Consider the following 20,621-nt stretch of genomic DNA (forward strand, 5'->3'; position numbering starts at 1 on the left):
TAACATGACATTCTGTGTGTGACATTTACTGACCGGGCAATCCATTGACCAGCGGTGGCCTCTCGTCATCATCTTCCTCCTCGGGGACCGCGCTATCCTTCCTGTCCATCTTACTGACTGAGGTGGTGCGTTTCCTGGGGACCTCGCCGCCGTAGTCTTCATCAAACAGCACCTGATCCACCAGGTCAGGCTGCACGAGGTTGGGCTCCGCTGGAGGCTTCGGGGTCCCATAGTAGTTACCTTAAAGAGTAAAGAAGCAGAGCGAGGAAGAGAAGAATAAGACTGATGCAACCAGGAAGTAGTAAAAGTACAGTAGTGGGATTTGAACGCTGCATGTTAAGTGAGGGAAGGAGACACACTCGGAGATCATCCACCGTGTCGAACATCACTCTAATTCACCGGATTTAAATCAAAAATGAAATCTCTAAATGTCACACGCCAGCACTCAAGGTTGAGTATTTACAAGTTTCAGAGGTCTGCTTCCTCTGCATGATCTTCACGTCTCTTAACCCCCTGCGCTGTTTCCCCTCGATAACTGCACCACAGGGCTGTCATGACTCATGTAACATTAAAATCACTTCACTTGGAATTTGCCAGCAACTAATTACACTGATCATTGAATACAGCAATTATCTATCTCTCAGCTTGCCTTTCTTCCTAATGAAGAAAAACCTTGTGTTACGGATTATAAATATTCAGTAGGATAACAGCCCTCCGTAAAGAGAGGGGATAGAGTGCAAAACTTTGTTAAATTATATGCTCATTTGGCTCATGGGGCGATCCATCTATGTATGGCTGCTGAGCAGTATGTGGAACTCAATTTGGGGGAATAATTATTCAACCTTTTTAAGGATTATAAATAATGTGTGTACTAATTTCTACCCGGACCATTTATTATGATTATTTGTTTGCTAAATGCTGCTCAGTCGGATGTGTTTACGCAACAATATCAAATCAATTTTTTGGCAATCCATTTGTCAGGTCAAATATTTACCCGGCTCCTACAATAAGCGATCATCAGATTGAGCCCACTCAGCTAAATCATGATTTATAATTAGATTAATTAAAGAAAGGGGAGAGATGCCGCTGGGAAATAGGGATTTTCAGCAAATTAATTAGCCTCCACAAACTTGATCTTATTTTCATTTGGACCCAGCTGCATATGGGACCGTGCTATTATGAACCTTTGATGTACTTAAGCGTGAACATGCAGACATCACAAATGCAGCACTGTAAGAGCAGCATTTATCAGCTCCAGATCTTTTTATAGCTTGGTACAAAGAGGGGAGAGCTGACAACGGCGTGCCATGCCAGGAAGAACAGAGGGCTCTGAGGAACACACAACAGTCATTCCAGCAGCTTTACAGTAACACCACGACAGCTTTTTTGATACGTCCATCTCGAGCACGGCCTCATCCCCCCCTGGCGTGCTGGCTACAATACACAGCAAACTGGGTTAATGCAGCTACGCTCGTCATCCTCAAAGCAGCCGAGGACGCCGAGGAGGAGAAGGAGGCTGGATGAAAGTCGGCCCTCCCCACCCTCCACCTTGTCGCTCCACTCTGTGTTTACTAAGCGACACTCATCCGCATTTGTCAAAGATGGCTTCATTAACAGGGGTGGCACAACGATAGCAAGGAGAGATTGGGTCTGTTGGCTAATCCCCGCCTGTCTCCTGCCACACGCTGACATTCATCAGCCAGACGCTACCTCTGTGATTAATTACTTACAAACATGTCTCCTGGCCCCTGATAAATGTGCGTCGCAGATAGGGAGGTGTGTGAAAGCGGCGTGTCAGTGAAGATTTGTGGCACCATTTGCTATTATAAATAGAGGGAAGCCTCATAAGCTGATGAGCAGGGGAGCCTGTCCGACGTTACTTGTGATCCTCGTGTCACAGGGTTGATGAGCCGGGAAGAGCGAGCCGCCTCTTTCAAAGTGCGTGCAAGCAATTTCATGGCGGCGGAATCAGCCACCGGTAATGAAAAGACTCCTGTTGTCAAGGGCGATGTGCATAAGCTGCACAAGGTCATGAGCACACTTTCATCTACCCAAGATCGTGAGCAGACAGCCGCACGCAGCCGTCCTCCCACCACGCCACACGCTGCTGCTAATTCATGAATCCTGCGCTCATATCCATTTTAATCTGTTGTCCTTCCTCGTTTGAATCTGACTCGTTATCACAATGGGGATCCCAAAACAACAGATTTAAAAGTGGATGACAGATTTTTTTCTATCCCTGGTAGCAGATTAGAGATGTCATTTGTCAAAAGTAAAAACTCTCTTTGTGCAGAATTAAATTTTCCTGGCAGCTGTCCCTCCAGTCGTGCACTTCACTGCACTGGTCTATTCACTTCTTGTCCAGCAGCTCTGCTCTGTTCTCAGAGAGTGACCCAATCTGAACCTCAGAGGCGCCGAGACTGAGGAGGGACCAAAAGCCCAGAAAGGCTCGCTCTCAGCGTTTTGGCGCAGATGGCTGATTGTCTGCTTGGCAGGCAACCTGGGACCCTCCGGACCTACACGGTAGCAGCCAGCATGTACTGTACCAATCATAGAAAGCCCTCAGAAACATTCTTACCCTGTCTAGCATGCATGTGTGTTGTGTCCTGACCTCAGATTGAGAGGAGGTCAGGGATTCGCACGGTCACGGTCGGCACGATGATGGATCAAAGAGTCGTGGAGAGGTTGTTTAAGTTGAAAATATAAGTACAACACATTAAATTACTCCCACTACATATTTTCTAGGTAGAGAAAAACCGTTATACATGAACCATTAACATAACGAGCATTCAGGCAAGTCATTTGGGACTATTAGTAAGACCATTATGATTAGGTAAGAATCCCATTAGCTCAGTACCTTGAGCACAACTCACTTACTTGTGCACTTATAAACTGAAGGCAATTCATGAGCTCTTCACTGAAGGAATTCGACCCACGTGACCCACGCAAGAGGATGCCTGACCTTGTTTATTTTCCTCTTTTCAAAGAAAAAAAAAATAGGCTGCACTTCAAGCACAACCAAATGGAGTAAATCCCACTCTTCAATCCAATTACTTCCAGCTCCTCTTTGACGTGACGGTGCTGCTGAGAGATCAGCACCCTCTGCCACAGTCGCCATGCAGCATTTGTGCTGACTGGGTTTTAGAGGAAGAGAAGAAGAAGGGGGGTGGGGGTGGGGGGGGGGTTCTCTCTCTCTCCGGGCATATAGCATACTGAAACTTCAAACTTTTTGAGAGGCTAATCCACACATCTGTGCGCAGCCAAGGCAGCCCTGCTTCCGCTGCAAAGGGGGTTTCCGTCGGGAGCTGAAAAGCTCAGCACGCCACCGTATCTACTCTCTCTCTCACTTTCTGTTGAATGCTCTTCCTGAGTTTGCTCTCCATTTCTCCCTCTCTACCCACGGTCAACCTCTCTATAAAAGGTGTAAATCCCGCTTGGCTTCGGCTCAAAGATGAAGGACAGCGCGTGGGCGACTTGGCAGCTCCTGAAACCTGATCCTCGAGATCTATCCCATCACAAGGAGGGACGGGATTTGTTCTGCGTGCGCGGATGTGCAAGTTTGTGCTCATGCAGTGTAACAAACTGTGTAACAAAAATGAAGGGTGGAGACAAGGACTGACACCTTATCACAGGGATCAGAGACTGTTGGAAGAACCTGCTCCAACAGACCCATCACAAGTTAAAATCTTCACTTCACCGTCCGTAAACGCACAAACACAAACAAATACACAGATGCAGAAGCAACCGGAAAAAAGCTGCTCCCTCAGCCATAAGGCACTTCCTCTCTGGATGAGGATTTTGACTTTATCTTTTAATTCTCCATCTTAAAGGGAAGCACAAGACACAGCTGAATGTGAATGAGAGAATGGTGCAGCAGAGGTCCATTCACGCTACCAGAGGTCGCCCCTAAAGCATTTAGAAAAATCCTCTCCCATTTCACAGCAGCCTGGATTTGCAGGAAGAAAGAATGAGCTTAAAGAGAGCGGGCAGATTATCATGTTATTGCCATAATCATTGCGCAATGTGAGAGAAATCCTCCGTTCCAATCCTCTCATGACACAAATACACTGCGACCGTCTGACTTTCCAAGACCCTCTCAATGCAGGGCAAGTGCTTATGCTCCATTGTAGCATAAGGTGTTAGAAATGGTAAATACTTCAGCTGTTCGCCAAAGCTGAAATATCCTTCGTTGTGTAAACTTCTTAGTAGAAGGAACGGGACCGTTCTTGTCTACTCGTTGTAAAATATCAGTCGCCACTGACATGTTTACTGCAGCCAGGTGCTGTCAAGTGAACGTTTAAAAAAGCAGTTATGAGTCAAGAGAGATGAAAGGAGGTTATGTACTTTAAGTTCAAGTTCTGGATGCTTGTGATGAGCAGAAGCTTACTGGCTGTATCTGAGAGAGGGAGGGAGAAAAAAAGCAGGAGGCTGGTTTATCCTATGAATAAAGCATGACTTGAGAGTAAGAACACAAGTGGGACCTCCTGATGTGTGACTGTGCAGCCAGCCGGCGGGATCAGCAGGTTGACTGGTTTACATAAGGTCACCATCAGGTGCTACAGCTGCTTGCATGCTCGAGCTCTAATGTGCGAATATGTTTTGTATATCGGCAAGAACGGGAACAGACGTGGTGGACGAATTTAGGACGGCAGAGCCAGAGACGTCTGTGTGTAAGTGGACTGTTGCTAATGATGCAGCAAAAAGAAAGATTTGAGAGGAAAAATATGCTCATTCTAATAATTTATTGGATTTATATTTAATTTAAGAGACTTAATATGAAGGCAACAAGTAGAACCCATTCCTTTCATACTTTTGCATGTTTCAAGATGTAGTTGGTCGAACTTTTACACCTACAATACCATACATATGACAGCTATGGCCTTGTAATTCACCATTTAGCCTCTTACCTGCAATAAAATAAGAAATATGCACCTGCATGGCACAACTGTGGTATGGTTCAGGTTAGACCCTCAGTCTCCATTGGCCAATGTCTGATGAAGATTGAGCCTCGGGGGGTACCAGCCAATGTTTCTGGCCAATGACGTATATCTGGGCAAGACTTCCTCTTCCATGCACCGGTCATTGTTTACGCTCTAATTAGCAACTTGACACATGAGAATGGAGTTCGAGACAATGTTTTGGCTAATATAAACTAATAAATTAAAGGTACAATATGTAACAATTGGCCACCTGTTGAATTCATACTTAAAACAAATAGGGGGAAGTGTGTCACCAACACTCCGCCGGTGCTCCGTGCTCCCAGTTCAGACTGCTGGCTGCATGGCTAACTGAGCTAACTAGCTAACAGCAGCTACAGTTAACAGCAGTGAGCGGTTACTCTGGTGAAACACTATTTGTTTTGAGTATGAATACAACAGGTGGCCAATCGTGACAGAAACCAGACCAAAACCTTGTCCCTTTACCACAGACTCTGAGTATATATGCAGATACTGTATCTGTTTGAGATTAGTACACCCACGCCCTGGTTTCCACAGTATTTACACTTCTATTTAAATATAAAGTCTGCTTACTTCATCACTCGCCGGGGCGTTCTACACACAGTGTGGAGAAAGTGAACAGTTCATCTGGAGGGCTGCGAGTATCGCTGCTAATCTGACTGTCACTTCCAACAAGTCCTTAATCATGTTTCACTGATCAATACATTTCGTCCCGCTTGTCACATTTCACTAAGGCAGGCTGTAAGTCATAATGACTGTGGATATCGAGCTCATACTCTCTCCATTATACAGAGCTGTCAGTGCGAATCGTGGACATAAATGCATGCAGGCACACACTCACACACACTCACACAGGGATTTCTCATATTTTTAACACTGTGGTGATACCTACCATCATAGGTCCCGCTTTCCAGTAGAAGTCCACTCTCCTCCAGGATCCTGAAGTCTCCAACACTGATGAAGTTGTAGTCCACTCCTGGCACCTCCCCGTCTCGAGGAAGCCGTGTGGTGCCTAGGGAAAATTAAAAAAAAAACACAGAGAAAAGAAAAATGCATAAGCAAAACATGTAAGATAAGAGACACAAGTGTAGACAAGTGTAGATATAACAAGAGTGTAGAAAATGTTGCTGTTGGACAGAGATAATAATGTTTGAGAATCTAAGAAACAGGCTGTTCTTCAGTTAATGACATTATTTTATGTAATGCTTTCCAATGGACTTTGAGAGTTTTCTAAGCTCACAGGTTCTGAATGTGCATTTCAAACACTTTCAAGGTTTTCACACGTTAAAAGCGAAATACCGCTCGGCTCTAGTTTTTTATCATACACATTCTTTCTCTCTTCCAGCGTAGCGACAAGATATGTATACATAATGAGTATGGCTGATCAGCTCATGAATAAAAAGATGTATTTCACACTATACTTACATTTCTGAGAACAACCTTTAACTGACTTTCCTTATTCATGATTCATAAGATATAAGATCTGGTTTGCAACAGAGTTTTTTGTGAGCCAACTCTGTACAAGACTGCAGCACATTTTTCGAAAGGGTCGAGATCTCATTTTGGAACGAAAACCGCAAAAAGACCTTGGTGCCATCCAGTGAAAGATTGATAATTGATGAAGGACTGTGGAGCACTGAGGGGCGTAATTCATTTAATCCTCCATGAGTAACTGCAGCGTCTGCTAACAAGTTATTATTGGGAGGTTCTTGACGTATGTAGCCTCCTGGCTACAGCTGAAATGAAGAAACAGCTGAGTAAATCACGGTTATGAAATATGATGGGTTGTGTAACCTCCCGGTGTGGGTTAGGCTCACTCAGTCCCACAGAGGACAGCGTCAACGAAAATGACAGGAGGCCAATCCGAGTGCAGCTTTCGCTCCTGCGGTGAAGCCACAGTCTATTTCAATACTGATGGCAGTTTCTTTCTTTTCCAAGATGAATATCCACAAGACATAAATGGACACCAAATGATTACATTACCATCAGGATTATGTAAACCACAGTCATGAATAAATAAATAGGACTGTGCCACTATTGCACTCGAGGCTAATTAGGTGGCATGTCACCAAACGTGTAAACTCCATAGAAGTAACCTCGGCTGAACGGGAGGCAGGACAGTTATTTATTGCATGGCAGGCTGAACAAAGCGCACAGCATGAACCAATCATCAGCGCTACATTCCATCGCAATCTCTGTCACCGAAATTTACTGTCACCCATGCTTATGGAGGAGATTCGTTCTCCAGATAGGAGTCCTTTTCAGGGTCGTGGGGAGAGGAGGGAGGACAGTGGGGTGAGGGTGGGAGGGAGGTTGATAAACACCCGGGCAGGCCACCAGTCAATTGCAGAGGCTAAAATAAATAGTCATTTACATTCATAGAAACAGGCAATTTAAAATTTCAAATCAACCTGACTTCTATGTCGGAGGATATGAGAGCACGCTGAGGAGCCCTGCAGCAGCAGCGAGAGCAGATACAAGTGCCACACAGAAAAGATTATCAACTGAAGCCAGGAACGTCTCGCTGTGAGATGAGTCAGAAGCAGAATGTGTATCAGGATCAGAGTTCAATGACTGAATAGTCTTTCATACATTAAAGCAATATGACCCTCGATTTAGCTGCAGACAACAAACAGCAGCGGTGTTTGGCATTAATTATCCGATAAGCCACAACACTGAGAGGACCGACAGATGAAGTGAATTACACTGATCGTCTTCTTACAATGTCATGTTCTGCTGGGAAAACCTTGGGTCATCATGTGGATTGACACGGGCCAACCATCCAAACACAGCTGCAGACCAAGGACACCCCCTCAGTGCAACCGCACTCCCTGATGGCAGCGGCCCCCGAGCAGGACAATGCATCCTGCCACACTGCAGAAACTGCTCAGTAATGGCCCACGAAACATGACAAAGAGCTCAGGGTGTAGACTTGGCTTCTAAATTCCCCCAATTCCCAATCTGACTGAGCATCTAAGGGACGTCCTGGAACAAGTCAAATTCAAGAATGCCCAATTGTGAGTTGGACATGGCTCTGACCCAACAAGGCCTGGAAACAGGCCTCTTGGAGTGTCCTGTTGTGTCTGGTAGCAGCAGTTCTTTAGGTTGCGAGGTAGGGACTCCACAGATCGGACACGGGCATCCCACGGATGCCTCCACTCTTATGTTAGCAGGTCTGCTTAACCTCCCTTACGTGGCCACTAAAAATGCAAGAAACATGAAAGATTCGTTCCAGAGCCAGTGTTTGGTTTGTCTGTTCTGGGCTACTGTATAGAAACCTAGTGGTGCAACATGGTGGAAGAGGACCTGCTCCCTCTGTAGATGCAAAAGGCTCATTCTAAGGCGACAAAAACAAAACACTTCTTATTTTTTAGTTGATTATACACTAATGAAAACACAACTATGAATATTATAGTCCATTTCTGCCAATAGATCCACCTAAACCCTATAAATTAGGCATTTACTGATCTGTAACAGTATACACGTGTATGTATGTTGCATTGAAACAGCCCTTATTACTGCATTTTACTACAACTATTATAGGATCTCATTGAAATATGTTGTTGCACCTTCTCGGTTGTTTTCTTGACACTTGTAGAAGCTGCACTAATTAGCAGTGAAGCCGGCGTGCAGATTGCGGTGGCCCAATGACCTTTTAAGTAGCTTTATGGTGCCATTCCCTTTTGTTTTTCCATGCTTATATTTTCTCCCTTAATTGGACTGTGACGGTTTCTCTGCAGCCGGGCAGAGGAGTGAAAGCACAGTTTGAGAAGGGAAAAAAAAACAATCAGAAAGGCTTCCTCCCACAGTGTGCCTTGATACCACAGTTTATGTTACCAAAAGCGGCTGACATTGCATCGTGTGTGAGAAATCGAGACTCTGCTGCTTCTCATTACCAACATGTCTGCCCGCCGCCGCTGGCTTTGGTCACTCAGAAATGTCCCCTGTAGCCCAATTACTTGAGCCACAGTCATGTACCTGCCAAGTATCTCCCCAAGCCACCATCCTGGATGTCACACTGATATATACCATAAGCCCCCCTATTGTGGATCAGACCCCGACAATATAATGAGGGCTCGCTGAGCTTTGAGGGTACATCTGAATGGAAGCAGCAAATCTTTTCGAGCAGAACTTCGTAACATCATGTTGTACTTTTCCTTTTTCGATAAAGGCGTTGACACTTCAAATACACCGTTGAAGGCTGGTCTCTCAAACAAAACCCTCAGTGTGTGTTAAAAAAAAAAAAGGTGCAGTCGACACACTGGAGTTAATTGAACCAGACAAGGGAGGAGTGAGACTTTATCAAAGAGAACAACGATTTTGTGTCAGAATACAAATTCATACACACTGTTGGCTAATACATCGGGGAATGCATTTGGATTGTGCTGAGCTAAAAGAGAAGAGTATGTTGCAGAATTAGAAATATTTCGGGAAATACAGTTAATTTGTTTCTTGCCAAGAGATGTATCAAAGGATACCACCCTCATGTCTGAACAGTAAATATGAAGCGACAGCTAGCAGCAGCTCTGCGTAGCATAACGACTGGAAACAGGTAAAAACCGTGTACCAGCACCTTTAAATCTCACTAATTAACAACTTCTGCTGTATGTACAATTCAGAGTTTCCGCTGGTTGCCTGGCACTATTACAAGTATGACAACACTCCAGTGGGTCACTTTATTTGCATTTGCACCAAAGTACTTGTACAATAGCACCCTTGGGACCTATATGTAATGCTGATAAATGTACCTAGACCTTTTAATATGTGAAAAAGGTCATATAAAGCCTTTTAGAGCTCCAGAGGAAGCTGCACGTTATCTGATAACTTGCTTCTAGTGATGTCAAACAGGGGCTAAGTTGCATTGTGAGTAATGTAGGCGCCAGGTTTTGAAAAGGAAGAAGGATGTGTGGAATATAAAAGGTGATATCTTTTGAGAGCAATGCTAGACCAATGGACTGATTTACCCACAATGCAATCCAGTAGTACTCTGCAAGACCTGTAAACACACCTCAATGTGTAACATTGGTGGAGTTACCCTTTAAATGTAGGTGAGGTTACTGACGAGGTTTCACTTTTCGAGCCGTTGGGAAACAACAGATGAGGCTTTTCTTGGTCTGGAGAAGCTGCTGCATTTATTAACTGACACACTGTGACCTATACTGTTCATTTACTGCCAGACTGACAACCTACTGCTAACCTTTTCCTCTGCTGGGTTCAGATTCACCGTCACTTTATTCCTCACTCGCTCCACCGTATACTCACAGGGTCCGTGGTTGTTTGTTACAGCGAGGAGACGAGCTTTGTTTGAGAAAAGGCCGCAGACAGGAAGACCAAAGGCAGCTTACAAACAGGAGAGTGTTGGGAAATCCTACAACAGGGCGCAGACAACGAGACGACTCTGGTTGCTCCGATTGACCAATCAGTGGTCTGCAGTATTAACTCAACCATGTATCACATCAGTGTGCGAGAGACGGGTGGAATGGAGTGCTTCTATTGTACCATCCACAACATTTGACAATGGAAATGCAAAAATGACCATTCTGATGTGTAATAAACTGAAATGTGACTGAAGCTTGGTGGAAGCCAGGCTTACTGTATGTGCTCTGCAGAGAAACAGTCATCAGCTGTGTTTACATGGATTACAATATTTCTGAATTTCGATTGATATGATTCCAATTGAAGATTTCGGATGAACTGTTTACATGGGACGGGATTAACAGGGTCTGGTGTTTACATGCAACAACGAATTTAACCAGAACAGCTGTGCGACATGCGCAAAAAATGATGTTACTTCATGCCTTCCTCTTCCTTGTTGGATATTTGATCTCTGTCCTGAAGAGGGACATCTATCATCATTTATGTTCCGTTCCCTAAGAGTTTGTGTTAAAAACAAACTCTGAGCAGCATTAAAATCTACAAGTAGGCCAATTTACCTTATGTCACTACGTATTTACGTCAAGACATGGCCAGAAAGTAATCAGGTTATGTTGTTTACATGGGCCAATTTTTATTTTAATCTGTTTATGAAAAGGTTTGAACTACCCCTCTGCTCCTGATTGATTATTTATTCTAAATGAGGTGTTTATATGGAGCATTTTTATTCTGTTTGGGCTTTTAAATCAATTAAAATTGGAATGGTAGGCTCCATGTTAACACAGCTAATGTAACAGTTTTGTTTTAGTAGATTAGCAAATTAGATATTTAGCTCTGATTAGTAAGCTTGAGGTGCTGTTTTGTTGGAATCTGTTACATACAACCCTGTTTCCAGTCTTGCCACTGCGTCAAGTGCTGGCTGTAGCTTTAACCAGATGGATACAACAGGGGTATTGGATGATTTTCCAAAATGTTAAACCATTCCTTTAATTTTGTACCCATGCACAGTACTGTAGTTAAATCCATGTGTCTGCGTGTGTCCGTCTAACCTGGACTGAAACAAATTTTCACTTTAGTCCTGCAAGGTCTCACGCCTGAGCACTGCAGGGACATATTTTTCGAACCGCCTGGACTGAGAGGATGTCACGACGGGAACATCAGAGGTAGTCAGTCAGAAATGGCAGGCCATAAATTTAACATGGTGATTTCGTGCATAGTTTTATGTTGGTACTTCAAAAAAGAAGATGGCTCAGGGCTGTGCTGTTGAAATGGCGAGAAAGAGAGAGAGGGAACAAGAAAGAGAAAGAGGATCATTACAAAGCCAAAGTCCTTTTTCAGGTTCTGTTTGTGGAGCGTTCACTTTTAAGACACAGCTGAGGCAAGCTCTGTCATGCAGCTTACTCTGGTGTTGTCATGTTGTAAAACAGAATGAAGCTAATACCATTTTAGTAGAAATAAAAAAGCAACTTGGTTTTATCCTAAAATTAATAAAAATCAAACGAGGAGGAGAAGGATGAGAAGGAGAAGAAGGAATCTGCTGCTGAAATGGTTGCAACTAAGCAGGCGGAAAGGTCACAGAGTCAAACTGTGTGTGTCTGTGACATGTACAAATTTGTTCCTGCCTTTGTGTGCATCTACACAAATGCAGTGTGTGTGTGCTTTTGTGCAAGAGTGAGATTGTGTGAGATCAAACTCTTTCTGCCCATCTCTGATCTCAGCGGGGAGCTGAAGGACTGCGTGTGACCCTGAGCTCTTAGAAAAATCCTCCTCCCTCCCTTTGTCCTCTCCAGGGCTCTTGAGAACCCCTTCCAATGTTTTCGTAAGAGTCCAAATGAGAGGGAGCCCGTCCCAAGACCCAGCGAAGGGGACTCAGGGATTTACCACACACACAGACAGTAAAGACTTTTCTCTCTTTGTCTCTTTGCTGCTCACTTTTTCTCCTACCTCTCCATTACATATCAAACTCTCTGGTCATCTTTCGTCTTCCTTTTTTTATTTGAACATTTCTGCTTTAGGTTTCCCAACTGGCCAAAAAGTAGAATTTAATACTTTCATTATAGCCCTAAAGTGCAGTGGCTCAGATGAATTGACCCCTTGGTGTTTGGTCAGACAGCACAGAGCAGCTGCAGTTGTGTGAGAGTCCAGCAGCGTGGCTGGTAGTTCAGTAAAGTGGACCACTAGCACAGTGACCCGAACTGCCCCTGCTAATCCTCTTGCTGTCTGCATGATTGTTACACACACTTTGAGGAATGAATCCACCCTCAGACATGCTTATTTGTGACGTTTAACACATTTGAGAAATCATATTTTGTATAGTAATTTACAATTCCAGCGGCGCACCACTACTACTTCCTCAAACAGCCTTGTAAACTTCTGTATCAAGTATTGATTTCCCACTATGAGAAAATAACTTGTCAGGTTTGAGTGCCAAAAAAGATGAGGAGTCAGGAAAGTGCAGCACGTCTGCAGGGTGAAGCTGCTCAGGCACAATAACTGCAGTAAGGGCAGGAGATAGAGTGAGCTTTGGGAGTTGGGAGAAAGCAACAGACAAGCCCATTAGTCAGCAAGCACCTTGTCTTGTGTCTGTAATGCACTGTGGTCCGCTGTGGTTAATGGTAGTTTAGCTAGTTGTCTGCAGAAGTAAGTAGAAATACAAAATGGAGCTGGAAAAGCATGTTACATTCTGATTTGCAATTCTTGAGCCAAGATGCCCACACACTGACCTGATGCCCCCAGCGAGAGCTGACATTTAGATTTCTACTTTGCATGTTGTAAACATTTTAAATAATATAGAGTATGTATGTATATATATATATATATATATATATATATATATATATATATATATATATATATATGTATATATATATATATATGTATATATATATATATATATATATATATATATGTATATATATATATATATGTATATGTATATATATATATATATATATATATATATATATATATATATATATATATATATATATACATATATATATATATATATATATATGCAGTGTTGTTTTAAGTACCCAAAATTCTTGACCGAGTTAAAGTAAGGCTATGGTGTTAAAATATTCCTTTGCAGGTGAAAGACACCTATACAAATACAGCACCTGAGTATCAGTCTTAAGTATCTGATATTAAATGTCCCTAAAGCGGGAATAGACAACTTCTTGCCTGTGCTATTACTGTTGGTGCACAGTGTTAGCAACATGGCTACCTCTAGCAGCCTGGCCGCTGTCGAAAGCAAAAGCAACCATTAGAGTCCCAATTTGTCCTAGAAAACTTGTCTCAGTGCCATGAAAAGGCCGGTTTTGAACAGTCTGGAGTCCCGGTACTAAGGGGAACACCAATCAATGGAGGAACATATTTTGACAACACCCGTCAGTTCATTCTCAGTCTCCCTCTTCACCTTCTCTGCCTCCACCATCAACAGATTACTCCTCTTTTGCAGTGCAGAGTTTCCACAGTTACTCCAGTTGTTCCACCGTTACTTGGGGATAGCAACCAGGGAAAAACAACGCCTCTTCCTGTTTTTGGTAGTGCAATGGCAGACACACTTCCTTTGTGCCACACTTCAACCTTTGTTTTTCAGTGAAAAATCGAACCTGTTGACAGACTGAACAGCACAGTGAAAGTGAGGTTTATAGGGAACCAGTCTCTTTGCGGATGGTGTCAATCTTCTACAGCACTGTGCAATCAGAGTGATAAGTTTAGGACAAAAAAGTTGTCAAGTATCAAAAGTAGAAGTTAAAGTAAATGATACCTATATTTACATGTATATGTATGTACTCTGGGATATTATTGGATACAATATTCAGCACTTTTCTGATTATTGGAATCATTTTTGTTTCTTTTTTTTACATTCTATTGTAGGAATTATGTCCATACTGTATATTAATGCGATTATATTTGGGATCAGTCTGGGACCAACAACTGCTCTGAATCAGGTGAAATCTATATGGACCATTTTAATGCACGAGATACTGAGATGTGAAATACTTTACATTGTAGCCTAAATGTTTTAATTTAAATATATAAATCTTGAAAGGCATACGAACTGCAGATTTGTGATTATTTCATTACTACAGTCATTCAAATTAATTAAACCATTCTTATTGCTTTTCTATTTTTTTTCCTGTGTTTATACCTGACGCACAATAAAAATGTGCTGTATAAAGAAATCTGCAAACAGAAAGGAAAACCAAGGTTTTTTTCAAAAAGAAAAAAAGGCAGCCAGGAGTAATTGAAACAGAGAAAGAGCGAAAGTGAAACAGAGAGGGTGAAGGATGGGAGACTGAAAGCGAGCGAGTGAATGATGGAGGTGCCGTCACTGTGCGAGTCCTGGTCTCTTGCTCATTAAGACAGTAATTCAAGCCGGGGATTAGAGAGTCAGACTCATGCAGCGAGCCCACTGGCTGCTCATGATGAATGGCGGTTACGGGCTGTAAAACCTCAACGACCGCCACTATCGTACATGAGAAAAATAGAAAAGCCATGTTCACAATGGTAGTTAAGGTTGAAGTGCGTGTGCAGGTGTATGTGAGTTACAGAAGCAGTGTGTGTGCGGAGGGAAGGGCGTGTTGAATGACAGGCTGTAGTGTCCTTGGAGGAGAAATCACTACTCAACTCTATAATCATCCTCTGCTGTAGCTGACCTGAGATACTCTCAGTGCATCTGATGTTTGAAAAGAAATGAAGGCATTAAAGAGTGAATGAATGATTGACAGTGACAACAAAAACAGACAGAAGAGAAGAAGAAGGAAAAGAAAAAGAGGTGTTGGAGGGGGAGTAAGGAAGAGATTCCTCCCCATCCACGATGAAAACCCCCCCGAAACAATCGAACAAACAAACTGATTAAATATACATGAAAGGTAAGCAGCTTACTTCCCTAAAAAATGTCACACTTGTGCATTCAAGTCCCCTGTGAACAAGCCACTTGCAGCCCCGGGGGTAGAGAGCAGAGATGCTGCTTGTTTGTGACAGTGCTGTGCCTAAGAGTCTGTCGTCGCCTCAGGAGCAGTCGCTCTGCATGGGACTAAAACCTTGACTACACTCAATTATGGCGCTCCTCGGAGCAGAGTGAGTCTTCAACAGGACGTGGTAAATATTTAGGGCAAAGTATCCGTGTGAACATCATCACAGCATCAGGATTCCAGATACCTCGGCGAAGTCGCGTCTCATGTCGATGCAATTTCACTTTCACGTGTCATCTGGCGCTTTACCAACACAGGGCAATATCTCTTTTCACATCGAGTAACATCACTTTAGGACGGACGGACGGTATCAGAGAGGAGATGGATTAAATTCAGTTTCATTTTCAGCTCACTATAACAGGGCTGGGAGATATGGCCTTAAAATAATATTGCAGTGCGACATCAGGATACACGATGTCTAGATCTTGATATTTCTGAAATCTCCTCAAAATCCCTTCATTAAAAATAGGATTAGGCAACAAAAATCAAATATCACAAACCAAATTCCTTGATAATGATATTGCAGCAATATTGTAGGGATGACTACTGTAACACAATTACCAGAGTCATTTTTTAGCTAAGTACGTTCAAAACCACAAATAACTTCCAGCTGTAGGTTCCTTTATGCTGCAACTTTACATTTGCTTCGGTTCAGTTTTCTGTTTCTCTCTTTTCACAATGCTGTGGTCATGCTCCGGTTAGATTTAGGCACGAAAACCACTTGGTTATGGTTAGGGAAAACATCATAGCTTGGCTTAAAATACCTATTTTGGTGACCACAAACACAGCTGGAGATGGCCAGACTCTCCATTTATACTATCCGGTTTAGGTTGCCACAAACATGGTTGGAATGGTCCCCAGCTCTCCTTAAAAATATCCAGTGGGACCAGGTTACAAATGCTGCAACGCAGGGTCAAACTGCGGTCACAGGTACGTTTTGTACAAATGTCAGTATGGTACGAAGCCTATGCCACATCAAACTTGGACGTTTCTGTGGTTTGCAGAAGCGTTAACTACTATTTACATTATCCTGCCGACTAGGCTGACTATTGGCACTTTCAAAATATATTAACACAGTGTGATCTTTGATATGTAATCATCAGTAATGTGAATATAACGACTGAAGTGGGTAAAGGCCAATACTGTATTAACAAGTAGAGCAGTCTGGTAAGTTCAGAAAATGACATCGCTTTACTGTAATGCAGCTTTTAGAGAAAAAAACACTTGTGCCATATCACACCATGATAATGATAATGATATAACATTGTTAGATTTCCAAGCCCTATTCTATAATAAATTAAAAAGCTTTTATGAAATTGCCTTTTCAAGTGGAAAATCATCTTAGTATATGAACAAAAATAATCACAGTTTGAATTACAGTAGCAGCTCACAGATGCTGTTTTACTTAAAAAAAACAATCTGCATTTCTAAATTTGGAGGCATGTACCACATTACAGCGAACAACCTGCATCTCTGCAACCCACACAAACCTTAATCAGGATATTAATTTGCACCTTTATTGTACTAACAACCTTGTCACTCTAATTTCTGTCATTTTCATGCTTCCACTTAAAAGATTACAATATTCAAGCCTATAAAACCTTTTGAGAAAAAAAGAAAGCGACATACAGGGGCGTCAGGCTAAAAAAAGGTGCTTTTTTTTCCCTCAGCTCTTGGAAAGTGACATTTTACAGATACGAGGTTTTACGTCCGCAAGGCACAAGCAAATTGTGCACCACTTATCCTCTACAAATACTGGTGACATCATGAAACATCTCTTTAGAATGATAGAGTGGTGCTGTTTTATGCAGCAGCTCTACAGACTATCAGATCAAAAGCTGTTTCTCAATATTAATGTGTCATTAAAAAACCTCCAATCAATGGACGTTTTCATTGGGTGTGAATTACTGTGCCTCTAAAAATGTAAACAGCTGCCGTTATGTGCAGTGGCTCTTGGCAGTCCACAGTACCAACCTTTTGATTTACCAATCCATTACTGTTTTCAGCAAAGAATAATAGTTGGTGTCGGTTCCGCTGTGCAGAATGTCAGCGAGGAAAGAGCAGCGGAGGGAAAACGCCAGGTTATTTATGGAAAGAATATGACTTTGATCAGTGTGATGATACCGTACAGAAGTAAATAAGTTACATGAGGGTTAGAGAGATGTCCTTGGTCGGGTTGCTATGGTGACACAAGTGTGTGTGTGTGTGACAGAGAGCTGGGAGAGGATGACGATGAGGTGTGAGTGCAGCATGTACAGTATGTGTGTGTTTGCAAATGTGTAGCTTAATGGGAAGAACGCTGCTTCTGGTGGGTTGGATTTCCAGCTGTGTGATGCATACAAGAACATCCTCATTGTTCCCATAAGGTGCTTCGGATTAAAGCATATATGCTCTGAAAGTAGGTCATGCTGTACATTCCTGGCTTGCTTTGCGATCGCAGGTGCTTTTGAGTGTATTGAATGGGAGTTACATAGCAGTCCTGCTGTATATGGTGTACTTACAGGGGATGGTGCGTAGGTAGAGGTTGTCCCGTATGATCTGTTGGAGCTTGTGGTCCAGAGAGCCCTTCTGAAACTGCAGGCTGAGGTAGTGGCGCAGGTCCGTGTTCAATACTTTACCTGCAACAATAGAGGCAGAGGCACGAAGGGTCAATAAAAGCATAGCGGTGCACTCTTTGAGGGCTTACGTCTAAAATAAAATCTATTCAAGTGACAGCTCACGAAGCGATCAATAACACAGACCCGGATAGAGCGATTTCTATCGGTTTCTTCAGAAAAGCAGCAACTGACTAAAAAATGGATTGATTGATTAATTGACTAATCATTGCAGCTCTTGTGCCGAGGTCAGCAGTGACTGTTAGTAGGTCACGGTTATCCAGTGTTAAGACCTTTTCTAATCAAAAATGCTTCGCTCTGAGTGCGAGTGTGTGTTTTTTTTTTTTTTTCAGATGGTGTGACTGATTGGATGAGGTCAGATTAATGAAACCCTCTCGAAGCCCTTTGGATAAACTCTGAACTGATTTCTGGTCAGAATATATGTTTTGGTCTACAAGATTTTCACTCATAGTTGCAATATTATCCACAGCATCGTACACGTAGCACACTGTATGTATGCACAGCAAGTACAGTATGAGCACCTGTTATTTCTAGCTGAGAGCTTAAATCCTCATTGATTCACTTTTTAATTCCAGTTTGATCACTGAGGGTCAGATTGTAGCTGAGGGGGAGGACGAAGGTTAAACAGATTTTTAAACTCTGATCTCTTCTGTTAAATCCACTTCAATCGTTAAAAGGTAAATGGATTTAGGGTACAAGAGAGGTTACAGAGGGTTGTTTGGCTTAGAAACTCTGGTGTGCAAAGGGAGCTCAAAGCTGCACTAGATTGCTTTTTCTGAGTATTTGGAGTTCTGAGTGAAGACAGCTTGTTAATAAATACCAAGAACAAACCGGACCGGGCTGTATTCATTGTCACCACCGCCTTTGTTCCTCCCAAGAAACGAGTCTGAAATCCGAACTGCTAAGTGACAGATGATGGATGCTGTGCTCATGCCTCGACTGTCTTTACAGTTTTCTACAAGCCTCAAAAAAAAACTTTTCACCAAAGATGCACAATGCCACAGCCTAAAAAGTGAGGCACCAGAGATTTTCATAAGAAAAATCTGAAAAAAGATTTCGCCTTTGCTCTCAACTCCCAGAAGCTTTTGTAAAAACAAAGGAAGTTCATGCAAAGTTTGCGGCGGAGGAAGACTTCAGAGTCGTCACACACAAGCAGGGAAAAAAAAGTTTTTTCTCTGAAAGAACATGATGAGGAGTTTGGAAAAACAGGAAGAGATCTTCGGTGTCTGTGTGCCCTCAGATTCAGTGTGAGCCACATCTCTTGACAGAGAGGGGAGCAGGCTTTGAAACAGTCTGACTACAGAGAAGTAATCACTCTTTACCCCCATTTCTCTCCCTTATTCTCTCCACGTCTGTCTTTCCCTCTCTGTTGCACACACAGATCAAACTCTGCTCAGCAGGACTCTTTCTGCATTGCTATGAATACCAATCAGCAGGACTAAAGATGTGATCTTGCTACTGTAGAAGTACTGTATGTACTAATAGAGAGGGGGGATGTACTTGACTCAGAGGGACGATAGAATAATGATGAGCTCGGGGAATATTTCAGCAAGCTTTCTCAACCCTCAAATCCTCTTTTCCTGCTCAGCCCGCGAAAGAAACCAACACGGGCCATTATTGTGACGCCGCAGCAATCGTGTTATTTTGCGTTCTAAACTTACTCTCGCTTCAAGTTTTGGAGGCTGTTGTTGACTCACATCAAAATGCCCCTCATGTCCACGCTCCTCGCTGCCATCTGACTCTGTTTTAGGAGCCGTCATCCCGGCGGGCCTGGCTTTTCAGAATAAAGGTTGCATGTTCTCCGTCTGCCTCTCCAAAGAGGGCTGCATCACAGCTGGTCTAGCAGATAAACAGACTGAGGCTGGGGAACCAAGGCCCAATCTGGCAACTTCATCTCAAAACTATCCCAGAATATCCTTTTTGTTCACATTCAGCCCACACACGGGGGGATTAATGGGGAAACAAGGCCGTTTCAGCAAACTACATGTGCTCCATATGCTTTCTAAATGAGTGACGTGGCTTCCAAAGGGAGATTCATCAAAGATAGCTTCAGATCAGAAAAACAACCTTCACCTAACACCACAACATGGCAACTTCACCCACAATAAATAAGACAATCAATCTGTTGGTTACTGTGAGTTTATCCAAAGCTAAACAAACCTTTTTCAGTGATGTTCAAACTGTACTGAGACATAATATTTGCTGTCAATATAGCAACAATAAAAGTCAGTAAACAGCAACAGCAAGAGCACCAAAGTTAAGCCTACGGTAGATTAGAGCTGGGTTGATTGACAGTGATATCGTCCATCTCCAATGTCATCGATCACTGAGCCCTCGACCATTGCTACATCGTGATTTAAAAGGTCGCCCAACCGCCCCGCCAAAGAGCACAAAAAAGTCAAGTATCCGTAACGGGGTTTGTGACAGGTGCGAGAAAAATAAAAATAAGTGGTTGTTGTTGCCGGCCAATACACTGCGTCTCCATGTCCTGTTTATTATTAACTCCAAGGAGGTTAGATGTTTCCGCCTGGTCTGTTTGTTGATTGGTTGGTTTGTCGACAGGATTACGCAAAAACTACTGAACGTATACCCACAAAACTTGGATGAAGGATGGGTCTCGGCCCAGAATAGACCACATTAACTGTTCCAGATAACGGGACCGATCCATGTATTTTCTTTAACATTGCGAGATA

General features: G+C 42.9%; 1 protein-coding gene across 1 annotated transcript in view; it reads right to left on the bottom strand.

Annotated features, from left to right (window-relative positions):
• magi3b (membrane associated guanylate kinase, WW and PDZ domain containing 3b) overlaps positions 1-20,621 on the bottom strand; it is a 147,037-nt gene that overhangs the window by 32,541 nt on the left and 93,875 nt on the right. The window contains exons 2-4 of the mRNA XM_073468390.1: positions 17,815-17,931; positions 5,851-5,970; positions 34-240 (exon numbers count right to left, since the gene is read on the bottom strand). Coding sequence (XP_073324491.1) covers positions 34-240; positions 5,851-5,970; positions 17,815-17,931 — 444 coding nt within the window. The remainder of the gene's footprint in view (positions 1-33; positions 241-5,850; positions 5,971-17,814; positions 17,932-20,621) is intronic.

The sequence above is a fragment of the Pagrus major genome, chromosome 6 (genome assembly GCF_040436345.1).
Source record: "Pagrus major chromosome 6, Pma_NU_1.0".
Taxonomy (NCBI): domain Eukaryota; kingdom Metazoa; phylum Chordata; class Actinopteri; order Spariformes; family Sparidae; genus Pagrus; species Pagrus major.